Source organism: Syngnathus acus, chromosome 1 (genome assembly GCF_901709675.1).
Source record: "Syngnathus acus chromosome 1, fSynAcu1.2, whole genome shotgun sequence".
NCBI lineage: Eukaryota > Metazoa > Chordata > Actinopteri > Syngnathiformes > Syngnathidae > Syngnathus > Syngnathus acus.
Window position 1 is genome coordinate 4071950 of NC_051087.1, and position 22033 is coordinate 4093982.

At 42.4% G+C, this 22033-nt stretch overlaps 2 protein-coding genes across 2 annotated transcripts in view; both read right to left on the reverse strand.

Annotated features, from left to right (window-relative positions):
* The window catches only part of LOC119121608, a 408423-nt gene that overhangs the window by 297571 nt on the left and 88819 nt on the right, over positions 1-22033 (reverse strand). The gene's annotated exons all lie outside the window — the stretch shown is intronic.
* Positions 965-8905, reverse strand: smox (spermine oxidase). The gene is made up of 7 exons (XM_037262921.1): positions 8758-8905; positions 6508-6742; positions 5717-5943; positions 4146-4319; positions 3317-4013; positions 1694-1854; positions 965-1511 (listed from the first exon to the last, which is right to left on the reverse strand). Exons 2-7 carry the CDS (start codon positions 6713-6715, stop codon positions 1359-1361), a joined length of 1620 nt encoding a protein of 539 aa, XP_037118816.1. The 5' UTR covers positions 6716-6742; positions 8758-8905; the 3' UTR covers positions 965-1358.

The following is a 22033-nucleotide window of genomic DNA, read 5'->3' on the forward strand; positions in this document are numbered from 1 at the left end:
ACACAATGAAATGCACTTTTCTTTGAATGATCATCAGCCCATTGAGAACTTAATCATAATACACATTGGCATTTTTCATTGATTGCCAAATGCTTTTTCAATTCATTGCCAATTGATGATATTTGCATATACAGTGTAAGGCCTGCTGAAGATTTTCCGCCAATAGCAGGTGCCAGATAAATCCACTTTTTCAGCATTTTTTTTATTTATTTAACTGATGAACCAAATGTCACCGTCACGCATTAACCTTATTGTCAAATTGTACAAACTGTACATACTTGGGCCTCATGTATGAACGATTGTACTCTGCCTGTTATTCTGAAGCGTATTTTGCATATTACCTCAACACTTATCTGGGTGATTAAGTGAGTGCGCGTGTGTATGTGTGTTGCAAATGCTAACATCCATGAAGTCCATCCATGATTGCAAAAAAAAAAAAAAGTCTTGATGGTATCAAAACTGATAACTGCAATAGATGGTTTTATTTCTCATTTGTTGTCATCAATAAACCCGCTTTAAAATATGGAGTTTACTCCGAAATTTATTTGAGTTTATCTTGGTGGCAAAAAGCCAAATTGATATTTTGAAGTACCCGTGATGATTTTTTTTTTTTCAGATTTCCAGGCTAACTGCATGGACATGATTGGTCTTAAAAGCAGCGATGACACTGCATCGGGCCTAGGGGGTGCTATAGGGCCGTCAGAAATCTCATGGAAGTGGGCGTGGCTATATTGATGAGCCGCAAGGGTAGGTAAACACAATGATTTCTCCCAAAAATTTGATAAAATTGAACATGCTACCTCGTAAGTGCAGCGTATCAAGATGCTAATAAGTGAGAAGTGTACTTTTTGATCAAAGTTTGTGCCAATCTCCATCAATTTTAGCTGCCAACACTTTTTCTTGTTTCCGGTGCGTGTTGATTCATGACCAAAAATAGTTTGACAATGATAACACAACGATCTTGTGAGATGATAAAAGCTTTTAATTGGTTGAAAACCTCTTAGTTTTTATATCCATACACACACACATTATATATATATATAAACAAACATTAGGGTACAGAAGGCACTTACATTAAAAAAAATCAAGTTAAATCATGGTTGCTGTTATTAAAGACATTAGATGATAGTTTCTGTGTATTAAGAAGTATCGTTTTTGACATAGCACCATTGGCAACCTTTGAGCATTTCACCTGACATACAACATGGCAGGATTTGTATCTACATTACAGTAAAAATATTACCAAAAGTAATAATGCCCACCATATATATATTTATAAGACTATAAATTAAGCTGCAAGAAGTTTTGTTGTTTTTTTTCCCCCTGTCCACACCTGTTTTGTCTTTTTTTTTTTTTTTTTACATTTTAGGCTTTGTGGTGTCAGCAGCTTGCCAGTCCTGATACATCTCCACCAGACGGTAGGCCTCTCGCTGTCCGGACAACAATGCACCATGGGTAGTGGAATAGTATTTGCGGTGGGTAGCCTCGCCAGCAAACAGGAGCTGCAGGGCCTGAGCAAATAAATGAGAGCTTTAGTGCTAAGATGACATCCGTGTCAGTGTGACAAACGGTATTTTAATGCCGAGTTGTTGTTTTTCCATGACATGTTCTCAATGCAATGTTTTCTAACAAATGCACTAACTTACAAAAAAAAAAAAAAAAAAAAGAACGTCAACAATCTAGCAACTGTTACCGGAGCCTTGGTGCTGTTGGCGGAAGGCAGTGGCATGGCTAGCCTCTCAAAGTCTCCGCCACTGGAGCCTACCCTGGTATAGGAGTAGGAGCCTCGAAAGTATTGGTTGCTACCCCAGGAGGAACGCAGGATACGCCGGGGCTTTGGAATGTCAGGGTTCCCTGAAGATAAAGACTATTAGCATCATCAAAAATGTATTGATTAAAATCAATTAGTCAATCTCTCCTGGCGCTGGTATATGCTCACTATTGAGCTTGACTAGCAAGAGAAGTTAAAAAAAATAAACCTAGGTGAGCTAATTAATGACAGGTGTTGAGTAGTTCCTCTTCGTTTGCTCTCAGCCTATCAGAACGCGTGTTACTCCATTATCACCTGTGTCATCTCTTTGAGTCGGCCATTTTTTTCAGTTACATGAGGAAATGGCAGACCACATGTCAAAGAAGGCTTTGCTCGCCGAAGGTGTAGCCATAACACCACCATAACTCATCTGGTAAGCTAGTTCATTATTTTTTCAACTTTCTGTTCACTAAAAGTAATTTCGGCCAATGAAAGCCGTTTGAGCCAGTGTGCTTACACGTATGATCACATTTTAGCAACAAGGCATGGTATGATTCTGGAAAAAGAATTCTTAAAAAAAAGCTATGCTTGGAAAGAGCATGATGGCACCTTCATCAACAAAATTTTAATTCATTTGCTTTGCCGGAAAAAAAAAACATTTCGTAAGAGCGAGTGCCCAATGTTTGTAGTGAAGTCATTTTATGCTAACATGTGCTGATGTTGATCATTTTCAACCATCTGAGATTTGTTTGCGCTGAGGAATTTGATGAATGAAGAGAATTGCTTATGTAACATGCGTTTATGATTATGTAAAGGCTACATTCTTGGTGTTGCCTTGTTAGCTGTGTTGCAGAACACAGAAAACTAATCAAAACAGAATTGATTAGATGCTTTGCAGCCATTTTGTGGTATCTACAGGCAAATTGTAAACCCCATTTTGTGGGTTGAGGGGTATTCATTAATAATGGTTCATTGTAATTGTTGCTCATTGATACCGCTAAAAGTACACTCAGTGCAAAATAAGCTGTTTATACTTAAAACGTTGCTGGTGCATTCCAAAGTTTTATGATACTTTGACTACCGTGTTTCTAATTACATTTATAATCTCTTGCATGTGTGTATTTATATAGTGGGAGTACAAATAAAAGTCTAGCCTGATACAACTTGTTGAGGTGGTGACGCACTGTTGGCTGGGCAAATACTCAATGAGTCACTCGTGTATTTGGACATTACAGTGTTGTTCAACCTAATCTTGTCAGTGAGCTTACTCTACCTAGTGTACATTTTGGGACCCAGGACAAATATTTCTTAAATGTTGGAGCTCGGGATGGAAAATGCAGGTCATTTTCTGCAACATGCATTTTACATTTTGAAGTTCTTTACCCAAACCCGTTAGACAATATTTTTGCTTACGGTCAACAATCAACAGAACGTGCCGTGTTTCCAGTTCCATGTAGGTTGTGCAAATGAGATGACTCCATCAAGAATGTAAATATTTTGACAGCAGTAAGATTCATTTTCTGTCAAGGAATCACAAAACAACAAATCCTGATGGGCTTTTCTGACCTGTAAAGTGCCTGAGTAGCTCTGTGCATGTCTCGGCTACAGTTTCATCATCGCAGCGCTCCATAGAGAGAGCCTCCTCGCCACAGATCCAGCCGCTCAGCATGTAGCCGTAGCGTTCCGGAGGGTAGAGCACGTCGAAGCTACAGATCTTCTTATACCACAGCTCCTCGGGGTAGGTCATCTGCTCAAGCTGGGCCTCGTCTTCCCACACAAACTGAATGCTGTTACACTCGGGACTCCAGAACGGCTCGGCGTACTCCAAGAAAATCTTATCTGTGGTGCTGATGCCCAGCTTCTCAATGGCTAACACTTTGTCCTCAGGTAGAGAAGGTGAGAACATGGCCTCGTGGTTGTGCTTTAACAAACCTAAGGAAACCGTCACGATCACGTGGTCGGCCATTATCCACTCTTCGTCTTCGCACTCCACGCAAACGGGGTGCCCGGCGTCGAGGGTCTTTCGATTGTGGTTGTTGTTCCGGTTTGTGTCGTCCCGCTGGGCCGAGTAGTTCCAGTGGATGCAGCGGACTGGTTTGTTGAGGCAGATGGTGTGAGGGGGGATGTCCCTGGACAGGAGCGCCACGATCTTATTGAAACCTGCGGGAATGATGTAATGCGCGCCGGGGATCTCTGTCCACTCGCCAAACTCGCTCAGAGACACCTCATCCATGTTGGGAGAGCTGCTTTCGCAACTTTCAACCTAAAAGACATTTTACAACATTTCTTAGTGCATGGTAGGAAGTTATTAAAAGAAAAAAAATACTAGCTTTGAGAGAGAAATGACAGGTTGTGCTGCATTTGGTGGTGAGGCCACATTTCCACGCGTGCAAACCTTGAGGTACTGCTGAAGCATGGACAGTTTGAGCTTCTTGGTGCTTTCGGAATCATCTGGCTCCATTGTAATCCGCTTGCGCACGACATCTCGCGTATAGATGCCAACGCTGTTCTGGCTTTCGGCGCCGACGGGCTTCCCGTGTTGGAAGAATTCCTGAGTCTGCTCGTACACCTAAAGCGAGACGGAGAGTCATCACTTTGCAAAAAGAGGAAGGAAAATGTGCAGAGGTCAAACAAGGAAGACAACCACAGAAGTGAACCCAGATCTTCTGTCCCTCGAGCCGGGCCTCCACTGGTGAACTGGAGTCACTCACAGCTGACATAGTGGAGTTGTAAAGTCTACACACCCCTTTTGAAAGTTTTTTGTGATATAAAAGAATAGCTCGAGACCATTTTACAGAAATTGAGCGTTCATTGGAATTGACAATTTTGTTTTCCTGCTAGATTACGAGTTCCTCTTGTACTTGCCCAGACCAGATTGAATCTTGGCCGAGGATCACACCCATTTATGTCTCTTGCACTTGTAACTCGGGAAGTTTAGAACAATGTTGTGATGAAGGCAGAGTTGGATAGAAAGGTCAACTCTGACTTTTTTTTTTTTTTTTTTAATGACTAGCACGGAAATAGTATGTCTGACAAAAATACTGCTGTGCTGACATCTGCACTTATTTGTAATGGTTTTTTTATGGCTTTCCAAACATGCTTGAAGCCACAAAAAAAAAAAAAAAACAGGGTAATAACGCCAGTCCATGTTGACAACCTGGTAATCTCGTTTTGGTGGTTTAGTGTGATGTTTGCTAAGAAAATAGACAAGCGCTAAGGGCAAAATGTCCACAAAGAAAGGGTAGCGTGTGTGGTTGTGATATTTGTGTCACTGTTTTCCCAGATGTGTAGTACACCCGCACCCATGATGCAGAAAGAAGGGCTCTATTATTTGCGAAATACAAAGCCGTGACTGTCATTTAGGTCTTGGTCCACAAGCAAGACAAAGATGTTTGATTGGGCTTTTATTAGATGTTTAGGGCAGGGACAAGATATGATAACTTGCGCCATGGCGTGTGTTTATCGGTGGAGCGATCAGCTTGGTAACGGTCAAAACAAATGTGCATTGTTCAATGTTTTTGTGAGGGCACGGGGGGGGGCATTAAGCGTTGGCTTGTGCTGTATTGGTGCTCCAGTAGCTGTTTTTTATTTTAATCTATTGTCGCACTGTGGAAGGAGAACACAAAAGGAACAATTTTAATTGCCTTAGAGTCATCGATAGTTTTGTTTTACGATTCGTAATTAAGTCTCAAAATCACCGGTTGAACTTATTACAGCTAAAATTTCCTTGTACTGTTTTTGTATGTTCATTCATTTATGATTTCTTCCCGAACACATGCGTCAACTGAAATGCATGAGACTCCAAATGATGTAAATTTAGTGTGTGATATTACTGAATAAAATCTTCCGACCATATGCTTTTAACGTGGCAGCAGGGGAAATGTTACAATTTAGGCAAGCGTCTGACATAAACCGACTTAACGATTCAACGTTTAGGTACGATTCCAAGAACTTGGGTTCTCTGACCTCATTGTAGAGATCACTGAACTCCTCCACGAGGTCTTTGGGGATCCTCTTGCCAACATTGGTCAGATAGTGCGCGACACCGTTCTTGCTGTACAAGCTGATGCGCCCGACGCTCGTCTCGCCATCCGCGGTGTGCTCCAGCAGCCTGTTGTCCTCGGCCAAGTGGTACACCGGGTTCCCGGTGCCGCCGTGGATCCACGTGGCTCCTAACTCCAAAGCTGTTTCACCTGCAAGACAAAACGCAGCAATAATTATTTGGGGAGAGACGCTAACGCCGATCAGACCTCATGCATTTACAGTATAGTGTTCCAGACAGATTTACTGTCGCCTGAGGCTCGACTGAAGTTATTTGCTTTTGCAACAAAATTGTGTTTCTGCTATGAAGCAAGAACAAATCAATAAAGTATATGCAGTAAATATTAGCAGTACTCAATACTACTTTATTCTAAGATAGATAGATACTTTATTTTATGTTTTTGCGATTGTTCTTGAGTAGTCACCGATACCAAGAACTGATACCACTAATACTTTTGATACCAAAGGTTTACCCCCAAAACGTAAAATTGCATAAAATTAATGACGATGTTCTAATCTTCAAATTTTTATTGACTGGTCGGCCACATTTTGACATTGAGAGTACCTACACGGTGAAATATGCCTGATGTCAGCACCGATACCAATACCAGATACTTTATTTATGTACCTTATGCCAATCACGTAATGTGGCAGCATTAATTGGTTAGACAAGATCTGCCTTTTGTCAGTATGGAGTCATATTTGTTTTTTCTCACCGTGCTTAATACTTTGAACTCTCCCGCCGATGTGGTCTAGGGCTTCGAGGACTGTGACATCAGTGAAGCCCCTCTTGAGCAAGACCTTGGTTGCAGCGAGTCCGGCCAAGCCAGCGCCGATCACGACTACTCGAGGCTGCCGAGGAGTGCGCAGGCCGCTACTAAGGGGATCATCAGCGCCGTCTGAGGAGATTTCACAACTTTGCATGCCGTCCAAGCTCCTCTGCAATTTGGGCTGTGTGGAAAGGATGAAGAAACGTTTTGACTCAGCTTGTGTCAGAAGGTAATTGCCGTCCGCAATCGCGTCATCTGTTTTTCGCAATCTGTGATGACAAGTCAGACTTGAGTATGAAGTGTTCAAAAGAGGTTTGGTTAGAATTTCCATTTTTTGTGGTGCCAGACTCACTACTGCCTCCACAGGTCACAAACTGTACTTTGGCGTAATTACGCAATCTAATAACGAAAATACTTCTTTGGGATGGTTCAGTCGTGCTGGGTCTCAAACCCAAATGAGACGTACGTAATCCTCGGGAATTTTATGTTGGTCAAACTTGGACCGACTGGGTAATTTATTTTACTGAACTGAAAAAGAGATGCTAATCTGTTTGAAGAATGTACATTCGGTAATGAGTGAAGCTGACAGAACCAAAAGCAACCTCTCGCTTGTAATTTCGTGCTTGGTTAATACTGCCGCCGCACTCTTTATACCATCACGGCAGATTAATGTGTGGGCTGGCCTTGGGTGGATCGGGAGCTCAGGGTGAGGTGGTGTAAGGAGGGGGGGGGGGGGGGGGGTTACCACTGACCTAGAAATGGCAATCTACAACACATCTGCTAGTGGCCTTTTGATTTTTTTTTTTTTTCCCCCAAAGAGCACAGTCAGCCTTTCTTACAAGTGAACTCCTGTCCCCCATCTCTCCCATTTTTAATTCCAGCTGCATGCACAGTCACATCTGCGGTTATTTTGGAGACCCCGTTTGTACGACAACAAACATGTCCATCGCTGCATCGAGCGAGAACAAAAAAAAAAAACTCTTAATCTCAGCTGCTTTGTGTCAAAGGTTAGACATTCCACACTTTTGCCCTAAATGGAATGCCATGTAAATACACAGACATGTGTGGAATAAAACACAAACATGTGTGGAATATTTTTTTATTGTAAAATTACAACTTTATTCTCATGAGGGTTGGGTTTTTTTTGCAACATGTAATTGTATTATATGTCTGAGTGAAGTATTCAGTTACTGTAATGTAGTGTGGCTGAAACTGAAGAATCCTTTAGGTGTTTAATAATCCCATCTGAATTGTTTGACATTATACATCACACTTTTGATGATTTATGGGTTCATAACTGATTTAGCAATATTCTTCCTTTGCTTGGTTTAGCAGTAATAACTAAGGAAGGGCGACTAATACTACAATTACTAGTAGCAATATCAGGCCGATACGAGCCTTATTTCAAGGTTGAATGCTGATACCAAAGGCAAAAAAAAAAAAAAAATGCATTGAGTAAGTTTCTCTTGCTAATAGTTGCTTTGGCCATTTGACACATCGCCATCATTTCAAGATTCAAGAATTTTTATTGGCCATGTTTGAGTATGCCAAACAAGGAATTTGACTTTGGTACATCTCAGCCTCTGTTCAATATTTAGGTGACTAACAACACTCAGGACATGTGTTTAACATTTGTTTTTATTTATTAGTATGAAATGTTAGAGATTTGGCCAAGTGATACTAACTGAATAAAGAACAATAATCAGCAGCAGTAGGCATGAAAAATTATCAATCATTAATTCCAAAGAACAGCAATAAATTAATTGTGTCCCAAAAAAACAATAAAAATCTGACCTCGTTAGTCGTTGTTATAGACTAGTAAGGGTGGCAGACAAGTGCCACGTAGAAACTGCGGTGCCACAGTGGCTATGGACCACCAACACAAGTGCACTGAGATTTCCCATCATCAGCACACAGCATTTTGTTCAAAAAAAAAAAAAAAAAACTGACAACAAGAGAAACACTGCGCGTGCACGCTGATCCAAAGAGTTAAACAACTTGTTTTTCCTAAAGTAAAAACACGAGTCAAATTTTCTACTCAAAAATCTTTTTGTGTGTGGCACTGTTGTTAAAGTGCAGACAGACGATAAACAAAAACAGCGGTTCCGTTTTTTTGTTTCTGTCAAGTGACACGCTGGTCGCGAGGGGGGGGGATATGACGAGCGCTCGTGTAGTGTTTCAAGCCGGCGGACTTACCCCGAGTGTCTCGTCGTTTTGACGCCGCTAAAACGTCGGGCTGTGGCTCCGCCGGCTCGCCTTTGTGCCAATGGTTTGCCTCTTCACCGGCTCCGCTAATATATATATGCGTGCAAACCAGAAGCAACCAGTTTTGTGCAGAGTCGCTGCTCCCTCATTGGTTGTAAACAAGTGCGCGGTGACGTCACGGACCCGCCCACCGCGCGCACACTCATTTGCGTGCAGCAAACGCAAACAAAACCCCTGCCTCGGGACTTTCAAATAGATGACATGGAACATATCAAGGAGAACTAATAACAATTTTACTGAAAAACAAATCTAACTTTGGTTCTGTTTTGCATATTAAGTTACAGCTGTAGATTTACATAGAGAGGATCCCTGTGGGATACAGGTCAGGTCACGGATACCAGACAGAGGAGCAAAACTTTTACTGGCCTTTGGATACTGAAATCAATGTAGTGCTATATCCTTAATGCCAACCTACCATCCAAGATGACCCAATAGTGTACTATAGTCTTGTCAAAAGTTTCAACTGGACCAGAACTGCATTATAACCTCAAGGAGAGCTATAGACTGTCTCAAATGCTTGACAATGTCCCAAAGTTCAATGCCAACCATTGCTTGAAAACGACCGAAATTACCTGTGGCAATGAGAAAATTGGATGTCGTGTTTGATATAATTTTCTCAACTAGAACAAATCCAATTCTGTACAATCACAATAGGTGACATTACAACTTTGTTAAGGAGCAAATTGTACGGTTAAAAATCCTCAGAATTTGTTTGAGCTCAGATGTTTGGCTGTATTTTAGTGTTAGTACATGTGTTAACATAGCTGTCCTTTACAACCAAAATATGATTCCTTCTAAACTCCTTGGAATTTCAGCGTCACGGCAACTGGGTTTGCCGCTTGCGCAACCGTATTCAAAACATGTTCACTGACTACCAACATTTCAGCATAAACCACATTTTAACAAAGCTTTTTTTGTCTAATATATAGTTTGATAATAGATCGGTGATAGTTCCATGCAGTCATTTTAAAGTTAAAAGCGTAACTTTTAAAATTAACTTAATTTTGCGTGGTTAAGATGGAAACCCTCCAGGAAGTAGACTGTTGTTTTTTTTTGGCAATCCTAAATTGCTTTGGCTAAACAGGTTGAGTCATGTATCAGCAGCAAGTCATGATTGCATCGTTGCACATCTAAGATGTTACCAGACTTGATCTGGGTGTGACTATGGAGTCACTATTGAATTTTATCTCGCTTGGTTGACTCCATCCTGTCATGGGAATAGTTTGGTTTGGCCTTTGTTACAAGGACAGTCGTCCAGAATATCAAAGGCTTTGTTTGTAAACCCTTCAGGTAAAAGACAATGGGATGATTGTATTAGGCTATTTATTTTTTCGTATCATCGGTGTGCAGACCTAATGCAAATCAGTTTAGTCAGGACAATAAATATACAGCGCATATTATGCTCGTGTAGCTCCTCGCTAGCTAGCCAGCTAGCTTGTTTGATTAGTAGCATTTTTGGCTAAAGCCAAACAGTAGCAGCGGTTTTACTTTCTGAACCTAGCTAGCTTGCAAGTTTGATTCCAAGCATCGTTGACTAAAGCCAAACAGTGGCAGGGATTTTTACTTTCTGGACTTGGTTTTGACATTTCTGGTCAAACATCACAGAAAAAGTTGCTTAATTTTTGTTATTTTTATCTTGTATAGCTGTATAACTGTTCACTTAATAATAGTTAACAGTCTGTTCCTGTCATTTCATATTCTCATTGTGGCAAGGCACATGAGTGGAGTAGCACAATGTTATGTTTTGATCTTTCATACTATTAAGCAGAATACCGCTGGTGGTAAGGAGCACACTTAGTGTTTACAGTTTACCAAACCCCGAGGCTGCATTCGAAAGGTCGACTAAGGTCATTTTACTGTTCAAGATACTCAGCGATTCTTCAAAGACAGAATTATGTAATCCCAACACTGTGTCGTCCCTGTTTTTAGGGGGCTGATCACATGCTTCTTTGTTGTCTCCATTACGTCGCATCCAATGTGATGCGGGCCGGCACGTGAATTTGCATGTGTTCCCCGCATAATTGGAGTGGAGAGAAATGCAATTGCCTGATTGGTGCAAATCTTGGATCATGAGAAAGGCTTCACAGAGAGTTCACATTGTGAGTCTGCCCAGTGTTGGCTGACTGTATTGGCCACACTTTCCCCACCTCCCTGTCTCACTACACAGCGGCGAGGGAGAAAGTAGCTTTTCATTGACGTTTTCAGAAGCGGGGAAGTCAGTCAGCTGGCTCAAAGTGCCAGTCATGACCTCCAGCTATTCCCCAGCAACCAGAAACTTGCATGGAAGGTCTAGAGCGGATCTCTAAGTCCACCGCCATAATCGGTCAACAATGACATTTTTCTTCCGGTTGAGCTTTTTATTCTTGTGAGATTCTGTTTGCCGTCGTGTTAAGGTATTTGAAGACAGCGACTGTATTTTCCGAACCCTCTTAAATGCGATTCCCAACTTCCACCAATCCATTTTCGACTGCTGATTCAGTGTTTATAGACCAAGCTTTTATTTACCCTATTGAAAAAAACAGAAGCTTTCATTTGAATCTGTAAGACAAGTTGATTTATCTAGCCATTGATGACACATTTTTAATGGCTTCCAGGATTGCGGTTCACAAAAATCAACATCATCTCCTATCAAGGATTTTTCTTTCCTTAAGAGAAAATGGTGGGTAGAAACCTTGAGAAGGAATCACAGGTAGAGGGATCCACTTCCGGGCTGCAATAGACGACGGCCAAGTGGCAATTTTGATAACTTACGATACCATAAAATAAAATAAATAAACTGTACGGGATGTTATAATGTATCTTGAAAAATGTTAGTCCACTTTTGCATTTCAAGGCAAATTTTAATTTTATTTTGGATTAGTTTTCGACACAATTTTCCTGTGCTGTCTCTCTCTGTGCAACCTTTAGTATACATTTTTAATATTTAATTTTGGTGTAATTTTCTACAGCAGTTTCCCGTACTGTCTGTCTCTGTGCAACCTTGAAGACAACCTCTCTAAACTAGAATGTCACTTCCCTTCCTGAGGAAAAAGAAATGAGCTCACCAGCAGCTGCAACACTGTGCCAAGGACATTACACACGCCTCAGCATATCTGAAACAAAATCAACTTCTCATTGGAGCGCAAGCATACAGTACATAATGCAGAGATGTTATCATGCATTTGTGTCGTCGGCCTATTTCACTCATTCTCCTTCTGCAAACCCAAGTCATGCTCAACGATTGCACAACATATCTCAGAGTTCTGAGATCAGTTGTGGTTTCTCAACAAGGAATCCTATCTTATTTATCCATCTTAAATCTGTTTCTTTTCCCGAACACGTGCAAAATCTTTCATCTGAAATCCCATTTAACTGTGCTTTTAAAAAAAAAAAAAAAAAAGAGAAAAAAAAAAGGCACTCACTGCAAAAGAGCACAAAACACGTTTATTTTGAAAGCCTGCAATAGCTTAATGATTGAGTTGGGATGGAGCAAACGGAAGCAACGTAGTGAACGGGGTGTATTCAATAGATAGCAGGCAGGCAGAGATAGACAGACATGAAAAAGGAGGATGCAATAATAAATATAGCTTCCTGTCTTAACTTTGGCCTCAAAAGGGCAGCAACAAAATAACACAATATGTCCTGGCCCACTGTATGCTATCATCCGGTAGTGCAACAGTGGAGATGTGGAGGGGGGGAGGACATCGGCGCCTGCTGCGTGCGTACACGTAGACTATTTTCGAAGTGCAGGAAAGGGATGAGTGGCCACCACCCTGGTGCTGTTATTGTGAGCGGCGCAGACAATGCAAGCCATGATTGAATACGCAGAATAGATGAATCTGGATCAACTGTGAACAATTTTCAAAACAGGCCAAAATAGACAATAGACTGACAAATATATGTAATGATATTTACATCCAGATGTGTTAAAGAAATCTGGACAGAGCACCTGTTGTTTGAAACCACCTATTTTAAAAATGAGCAAAAAGCATGACGAAATGAACCTAAAGTGAATGATGTTATATATTTGAAAACACTACCGAAAAAGATGTCGCAAACCCTGACAAGGGCTCGACCGATTCGAATTTTGAAAAAAATCTCCCCAAAAAATTGAAAGGGGAAAAAAGTGATGACCGATTCATCCGCAAAAGTTTTTTTATTTTCTATTTTTTAATACATACCAATTTACCAAATATATATATATTTTTCGTCACTTCAAATACATGAAGCTATTGTATTTGACTGTTTTACAATATTTTGGCATTTGGTAATTGGTTTGCTTTTTAAACAGAATGCTCTGTTCTGGTTTGCATGTTGTCCCCGTGCCTGCTTGGGTGTTCTCCGGGCACTCCGGTTTCCTGCCACATCCCAAAAACATGCTTGGGAAGCCGATTGAAGACTCTAAATTGTCCCTAGGTGTGAGTGCGAGTGCGGATGGTTCTTTGTTTCTGGGTGCCCTGCGATTGGCTGGCAACCGGTGCAGGGTGTCCTTCGCCTACTGCCCGTTGACCGCTGGGATAGGCTCAAGCAACCCCCGTGGGGACAAAGCGGGATGGATGGATGGATGCTCAGTTCTGCCCACTACCGTAAAGATGCCTGGCTGTAGTTGCCTCTGGTAGTGACTGAAAAAACGAAGGTTTCTCAACTTCTATTACATATCCACTTGCGCCCCCTCGTGTCATAACAAATCACTGCACTGGAACAGCAGCGTCATACGTATCCGTCTCAGCATCTGATTGCAATTAGGCTTTATCGTAACATCCCTCGCTACTTTGCGGATCAATCATCGCGGCCTCAGTACATTGCGGATTTAAACTAAAAAAGGATGAAAACTGAGAAAGTATGGCACAAAGGTTGCCCGCACGCCAGCGGAAGGCCTCTACGCCGCCTCCTGCAGCTACCTCAGCTCTATCCGAAGCTGCCCGCAATGATCCAATGCCCCTAGCACCGATATGGGCAAACTAGGACCCACGGAGCCGTTTAATCCGGGCACGCCAAACCTGAATCAATTGTGTTAGAACACTTTTTTGGGGGTCATTTTCCCCTGCAGTGACTGCTTTTCCCCAGTAGATGGGGAAAAGGCACTGAGGTGTTGGGAACGGTTCTTCTTAATATCAGCGTCGTCACTGATCATTTTTTGGGTGATTTTTTTATTTTTTTTTTATGCTGTTAATAAGAGCATTTGTTTTCAAAAAGTAATTTTTGAATATCCATGCTTTACTACCGACTAAAAGCCAAATACCATTCTGCAATGACCGTTACACGTCGTTTGTATTACTTCACACAAACACGCCATCCATCTGCTGCTGGTTCACCCGTCTTCCCCCCCCTCAAAATTGAGAAGTCAATTTGGCCCGCAAGTCCAAGGGTCGAGCCATTCATCTAGTTTGGCAATGGACTCGTCATGATGTGACCAAAAACGTAGGCTCGTCGATGGGCCTCCATATGCAAGGTTCCAGTGCAGGCTATTGACAGGACTTACAATATGAAGCTTGTACTTTTGGGGAAGAGAAAAGCCCAATTTCATCTTTGGTGGATGCAGCAAGTTTGTTGAACGCTCAGCTGACTCAATGATTGTGTGTGTGTCATTAAAGTTTTGGACTGGTGTAATGCCTTTGGCTTCGCACTCGCCCTCGTCGTTTTCTACCAGGTTCAGGATCTCCAGTTCGATGTCCTTGGCACCAGTACTCTTGTACTTATTGTTGTCACTAGTAAGTTTGGAAGGTGCATTATCCTTATGCCGCGCGACATCCGGATCAGGGTCAGCAACTGTGCCTTGGACTTTCAATTTGACCGCTCCGCCGTTCTTACTGTTACATGCTATTTGCCCTCTTCATTTCTGAATATTCATTCAGCCATTGTCAATTGTTGTCTTGGTTATTACGTTACTGTTTTGTTTGCGAGAGAAAACTGCACTGGCCCCAAACAGTAACAGGACTTGCAAGAGAAAACCACCAGCACCATCTCGTTGGTGGATGGAGCAAATGTGTTCAACACTCAGCCGACGCAATGGTCGTCATTAAAGCCCGAAATGTAGCAGCCGTTTGTGAATGAGCTCATTCAAAACAAAGATTGATGACTTTATTGAATATAGGGAAAAGAGAACAATCGAGCAGCATTGAGTTCAAGCAATCCAAGGAAAAGCAAATCTAACTCCATGAGCTTAATCAATGACTAAATGCGCCAAAACTTACCAACTAAATGCGCCTACAGTGGCAAATGTAAGCTTAATCAACGACTAAATGCGCCTATGGTGGCAATTCAATGGCAAAATGTACAGTGGCAAATCAATGGTAGTAGAACGCATGCAGAGACCAATCAATGGCTGGTGGGCTGGCTAGCCGGCCGGCCGGCGCTGGCTTTTTCTGCCTCCACCTTCAGCTTGCTGCTGTCTTCTAGGCGGCCAGCTGAAGCAGCAGATGCACCAGGGTGACAGTCACCAGCAGAGCAGGTGAGTAGGACAGGCCGCCGCCGCCGCCGCCGTGATCGCCGGCGCCCTTGCCCTTGCCCTCGCCCAAATTGACTTGGTCAGTGCCACTGTTACTGCTGCCGCCGCCGCCGCTGTTGTCCTTGCCGTTCTCAGTTGACTCCTTTTTGGTGTCGCTCTCGCTGTTTCCTGACAGATCTGAATGGGAGAATGGCAATTGGAAAAGGTCAGGTGGCAACGTTTGAACTTGCCGCACACTTTTGCGCGCAGTACTGCGAGTGCGGTTTGTAAAACAAAAAGTGCTGCTGAATGGGCTAGCTTATTGGTTGGTTTCCACTGCTAATGAAATGCAAAATGTTTTCGGGTCAATCAAAGCTTTTCGGCTCTCGTACCAGTGAGTGGATTGTCCTGCAACATCAAACTCACCCGGAACGCTGACAGTGAAGGACACCACCGTGTCGGTGTTGTAGGTGGCCTTGTAGGTTCCCACGTCGGCTGGTGCCAGGGACGGGAATTTCAGACCTTCATCCTTGGTTCCTAGTTTCTGGCTGCTGGCGGGGACCACGCCTTCCTCTTTCGTCCAGACGACTTTAGAATCACCAACTGCGTCTGAGATTCCCAATTTGAGGGCTTTGGACAGCTCGCCCTTGCACTGCACGGTTCCCGTGGCGCCAAGGCAGTTGACCACTGCCAGCACAAGAAAAGCAGATGTACATTCTGTTAACACGGGATGGATTGTGAGTGTACATTTAGCAAAATGTTTGGTAATCATTTGGCTAAGGTGCTGTCATGTGCACCTTCTTGTTTTTCTGACTTGCTCTTTTGTGGCTTGCCAGGAGAATCCAAGCCTGCAAATGTGTGTGTGCGCGTGCGTGATTGTGTCTATATCAAGAAATGGTGCACAAACAGCTTTCGTGTGGCGACCGGCTTTCCTGCAATATCAAACCTTGGACAGCAAACTCGTATGTTTGGCCATTGGCGCTGCCCTTGAACACTTTCTCGTCGTTGTCATCCAGCTTCTTGATCGTCAGGGTAATCTCGTTGACTGGACCGTACTTGGTTCCGTCTGCAGTAATTTCTGTATCGTCCTTATACCATTTGAATGCGGTGGTGGCGCCATCCATCTTCAATTCGAGCTCTCCATCCAGCTTGCCGTTGCATGTCACCTTTGCAGACTGCGCGGCCACGCAGACTGGTACCACTGCCAGCACAAGAAAAGCAGAATCACTCACTCTGAGCAGTGGCACTAAGTGGAAAAAGGCGCCGAGATGTTTTGCTATTTTGGTCAAACTTTGGACAAATCAGTTTTTTTCTCCAACTTTTCTCCTGAGCGTAAGAGAATTTTGCAAACGCAGTTTCCCTGTGTGGAGTGTGTGCGTGTTGTCCCTGTGGGCGTGCCTTTTCCCCCCACATTCCTAAAACATTTCGTGCGGCCAGCGGCTGTCCGGCAACATCTAACCTTGGACCTTGAACTTTTCGGCCGGTGAGACGCCTTTGGCTTCGTACTCTCCCTCGTCGTCTTCTGCCAGGTTCAGGATCTTCAGTTCGGTCTTCTTGGTACCAGTAATCTTGTACTCAGTGTCGTCACTGGTAAGGGAAGGGCCCCCATCCTTATGCCACGTGACATCCGGCTCACCGCTAGGAACTGTGCCTGTGACTTTCAATTTGAGCACTCCGCCCTTCTTGCCCTTGCACTGCACAGCTGTGCCGGGAGTTTTGACCTCGCATTCTGGTGCCGTGTCCGCCAGCACTAGAAAAGCAGAAGAGGGCAAAGTATCACCCACTCTGGTCTGGTCTGTGTGCAAAGTACACATTTGAGGAAAGCATGTTAGACGCTATTTGCCATGTTCATTTCTCAATATTCATTTTGCCATTGTCAATTGTTGTCTTTGTTATTTACGTTACACCACTGGATCCAAATTGTAATCCGCCATGCGTAAGACCAAATTGAATGTGTCTGTCTTGTCTTCTTTTCTATGAGTGGTTCGAAATGTTGTTTCAAACAAAAACAAAGGGAACATATTTCGATGATCTCTACTCCTCCCCACCGAGTTCTGTTTGTAAAAGCAAAATGTGATTCCCTTGCTTTCTGAATGAATTATTTTTTACTCTATACCATGAGTGGTTGTCAATGTTTGTTTTTAACGAAAAACGTCATGTTCTGTGTGAAAATGCAAAATGTGATTATTAGCCTTTTTGTGGCTAGAGTGGTTAGTGGTTTTGTGGTTAGAAATGTTTTGTTTTGAATAGGTTGTCTTTGAAACCAAATTAACTTTTGGATTAAAGGGAGAAAAAAAAACGTGTGCTGTTTGAACGCAAACTGATTCCTTTTTTTGTTCAAAAAAAATCTGAATTTATTCTCTATAGTGTAGACCGTTTGCAATGAGTGGTTTTAAATGTATTCTTTTAAATAGGGGTTCTTTGAAACCAAGGTAACATTTTGATTATCTATATTCAAAAACGCAATGTTCAGTTTGAACATGCAAAATGTGATTCCCTTTGTTTAAAAAAAATCGAATTTATTCTATAAAGATGATAGCATTTGCAATGAGAAAGTTTCCACGTTTTTAATGGTTTTTTTTTAAAAAGGCTTTCTTTAAAACCATGTCTTTTAATTGTTTGAAAAAAAGGTCCGAATTTATTCCTAACAGTGTATATCGTTTGCAATGATAGTTTCCACGAGTGGTTTTAAAAAAAAATTTTTTTAAATAGGCTTTCTTTGAAATCAATGTAACACATTTTAATGATCTATAACGCCATGTTTGGTTGGAAAATTTATAATGTGAATCCCTTTAACTGTTTAAAACAAAAATCGGAATTCTTTCTTAATGGTTTGCAATGAAAGTTTCCATGAGTGGTTTTGAATTTTTTTTTTTTAAATATAGGTTTTCTTTGAAATCAAGGGAACATGTTATCTACATTCAAAAAACGCCATGTTCTGTTTGAAAATGAAAAAATGTATTTCAATTTGTTAACAAAAATCCGAATTTATTCTTTATAGTATAAGTAAAGTGATGCGGCAGAGAAAAAGCAAGGCGCGCGCGCGCACACAACAAAAGCGTCGTCTCCTAAATCCAGTTTTATTCATGCGCCTAAAAGCTTGCGCAAAATGGTTAGCAACATAGTCATTGAATTCAACGGCCTTACCTTGCCCAAATGGCTCGCTGCACACGAGCACCAAGCACAGCAGCTTGGAGAAGTTCATCTTCTTTCGAGGATGACTAGGAAGGGAGGAAGCGTTCGGACCTGCTGGAGCTGCGTGAAGAGGTGCGAGCAGGCGAATCCACTGAACCAAACGAGCAGAAAGAACTTAGCGAGCGGGCTTCCTATAAAGCGCTCAATCGCCGTCATCTTCAATGGCGCTTCGAAAGTTTGCACATTTGTTGCTCGTTCATTGGCTGCATTTGGGAACTTTATGACGAGTGCGTGCGTGCTACACGGACGCAAAAGCGGCCGCGTAACATTATATAACCCCCTTTGTCTTCCGTCATACAGCTGCCTGCTCGTTTCCTTTAAGTCTTTACAAAATGTCATAACTGTTGCCGATCCGAGTCACGACGAGCGGCACTGTTTGTCTTTTCGATTCTTTTCCAACTCCACTGAACAGATACACAGCCGTCTCCTCGACATTCGAGTGGCCCTTATCCCGGTGGTGCCTTTAGTGGCAGTAGTAGAAATCGTCGCGACCAAAAAGACATCCAACCTAATTAATAAATAACTAAAAAAAAAAAAAAAAAAAAAATCACAATGACAACGATTGTGGACACACACAAAGACCATAAAAGAATGGAACGTCACTGAAATAGCCTTTATGGGTTCACTTGCGTACCATTGGTGGCATGGCTTGTTTTTCTTTCGTGAGATGTGGACATCTTAAGCCCGAAATCGTTTGGACACGATCGTGTAAGCAATGCACAGGCCATCATTCGGAAACAAATCCTGCAGAAAAAATATTGTTCTTCCCACTGATTTTCAAGCATGATTGTTGTTGACTAAGAGCAGGCTAACTAAAATGTGGAGTTGAGGGGGGGCTGAGAATGGGGTGCTTGGTGAGGTCATCACTGCAAATGAAGAGGCGTTCATGGCACTCCTTTATTTACGCCACTTCTGGTGCATAATGACGCTCCCTTGTCCATCGTCACAAGGCAAGAGGTTTTTCCTGCATGCTTTGTTGACTTTCAAGTAATTATATCAATGAATGTTTGTATGGGGTTTTTTTTTTCCATTAAACGTGCATTCAAAAATACAGTACGTGACAAGAATGGCTTCGACCGTAATGAAATACAAACAGTAACTATTATACAATACCAAACGAAAGACAAAAAATATCATGAAACTGCAACCAATATAGAATTAAAAATAAAACATGCTAGAGCTTTTCACGTAACATGCAACTGCCAGTTATACCGAAAATACAATTGGTTTTATAAATCTAAGGGTCTTCAAAAGGGAAACCAACTCTTCATGAAAATAGAAGAAATTGGGTTTCAAGTTCCAAACTTTATAATTGTGAGGAAACGTTTCACTTCCAAAACTTATATAAATGAATGTTATTTTTTTAGGTCCGTATCAAAAATTCAGTACATGACAAAAATGGCTTCGACCATCATGAAATAGACAGTAACCATTATGCAATAGCAAATAAAAAGCAATTAAAGAAAAAAGCTCATAAAAATACAATCAAAATAGAATTAAAATATAATTAGCTAGAGCTTTTCACATAACGTGCAACTAACTGCCAGTTACCACGACAAGATGAATACAATTTGTGTTTTATAAATCTAAGGGTCTTCAAAAAGGAAACAAACTCATCAAGAAAATAGAAGAAATTTCGTTCATATTCAAATCTTTATAATTGTGAGAAAATGGAAGACATTTCCTTTCACTTTCGAAACTTTATATTTTGTTTGGAAAAACAAACACACAAAAAAAACGTTCAAGGACGAGAACTGTTACCCTCAAAGTTCATTCAAATCTTTCCCCAAAACGACTAGATGCAGACAGGCACGGACAGATACATAGAGTCTCATTTGAAGTTTTAAAATGCACTTCTTTGCTATAGGGGAGACCTGGAATAGAATGCTTTTCTTTTTCAGGACATGATGGTACGTTCTTTTGTTCTTCCGTTCTACACATGGTCAGCCCAGGTGAACTCCACTCGTAGAAGATGGGCCTCTTCACGTCTTCAGTTGTGTACCTCTGCATCATGGGGTGTTTGACTCACAAGGTAGATAGATGCCCTCGTCCATGGCATCCTCTGGAACGAGGTGCTGGTGTCCTCGTTCCCCCTCACGGATGGAGGTTGGTGAGCAGGCTGCAGCAGGTGTACAGGTCTACACCTGGTTGTACCTCCCTTTGGGAGAGACTCACTTTGCTTCCAGTGAGCCTGGGACTGAGCAGAGGGGACATGCAAGATCTGGTTGCAGGTTTGTGGGTGAGGGCAGCACATCATACGTGGTGGCTCAAAGTCGGAAGCTGACCCTGCCTGCCTCCATTTCCCACAGGTCTTTCCAGCTGACCTTCCTCTTTTCCAAGGTCTCATCCACTACTCTTGGCACAGCTTCCTGTCGTCGGACAGCGAGGACTACCAGCTTTCGCCGCTCTTTGTTGCGGAGAGGGTCTGTCCCGACCTAGACCCAGACCTCCTCTTCCCTGCCGATTACTGGGACCTGCTGTTTTGGCGTGCTGGAGCGCTGATTTGTCATCCATTTGCGTCCCGATGTCAATGCTGGCCTGACTCTTCTCATGGCTGCGTCCCGGAATATCACATGTCCTGAGTGTTGTTAGTCACCTAAATGTTGGACAGAGGCTGTGATTGACCAAAGTCAAATTCCTTGTTTGGCACGCTCAAACATGGCGAATAAAAAACTTTTGAATCAGGGAAGAAAATAGGCAGAACGCCGCCATGACGGTCAACTTAGACCGTGCGATTCAACTCGGAGGAAATAGGTGGGCTAAAGAAGAGAGCGGTGGAGTTCAAGAATGACAATATCAGTGTGCTGAACCAAAACAAAGAATTGAAAGGCAAACTGTTTGAACAACAACGACGACGCTATTTATTCACACCTAGCAAGCACGCGGTTGTCTCTTTGAGCAGGATTGGTCCGGAGCTCGTAGTGAAAATGGACCTCGCAGTAGATGTTCACAGACTGGGGGGAAAAGAAGACAACGGCACAAGGCAAGCTGTTATCCTACTTGCACAGAGGTGGCGGAGAGCTAACGAGTCTGGGATTTGCAAATCGGAAGGCATACGTACGCCTTGTTGGAGGAGCGAAAAGGACAATGGCTGCTGGTGGAGCCAGCAAGAAGAGCTGGGGGCTACTTTGGAGGCCCCTACGCTTACACGTAGAAGGAGGCCGTGCTGGAGAAGATCAAATATGAAACTTTAATGGCGGAGGGCATTCGAGCAGTTTAAGAGGTAAGGTTAAAAGTTCTTCTTATTCCAGGTAGAAGTTTTCTGTTGTTTTTTTTCGAGAAACTCGCAGTCCAACAGAACAAGGGTATGGATACATATTTTCTCACGGTCGAATAGCAACACTGCCCTCTACCGGCCACTTTGTTATTAATTTATGGCCTACCATAGTGTATTGCACATTTGCATTTGGATACATACACACGTGTGTGCGGATATGTTAACACTCTAAATTGTCCGTAAGTGTGAACAAACTGAAATGCATCCTAAAAAAGAAAAGCAGATACAGTTAATGGGTTCATGAACAAATCTGAACATGTATTATTATTATTATTATTAACCACTAGATGGAAGCAAACAGACATATGTCTGGGGCCCAAGTGAGGCCA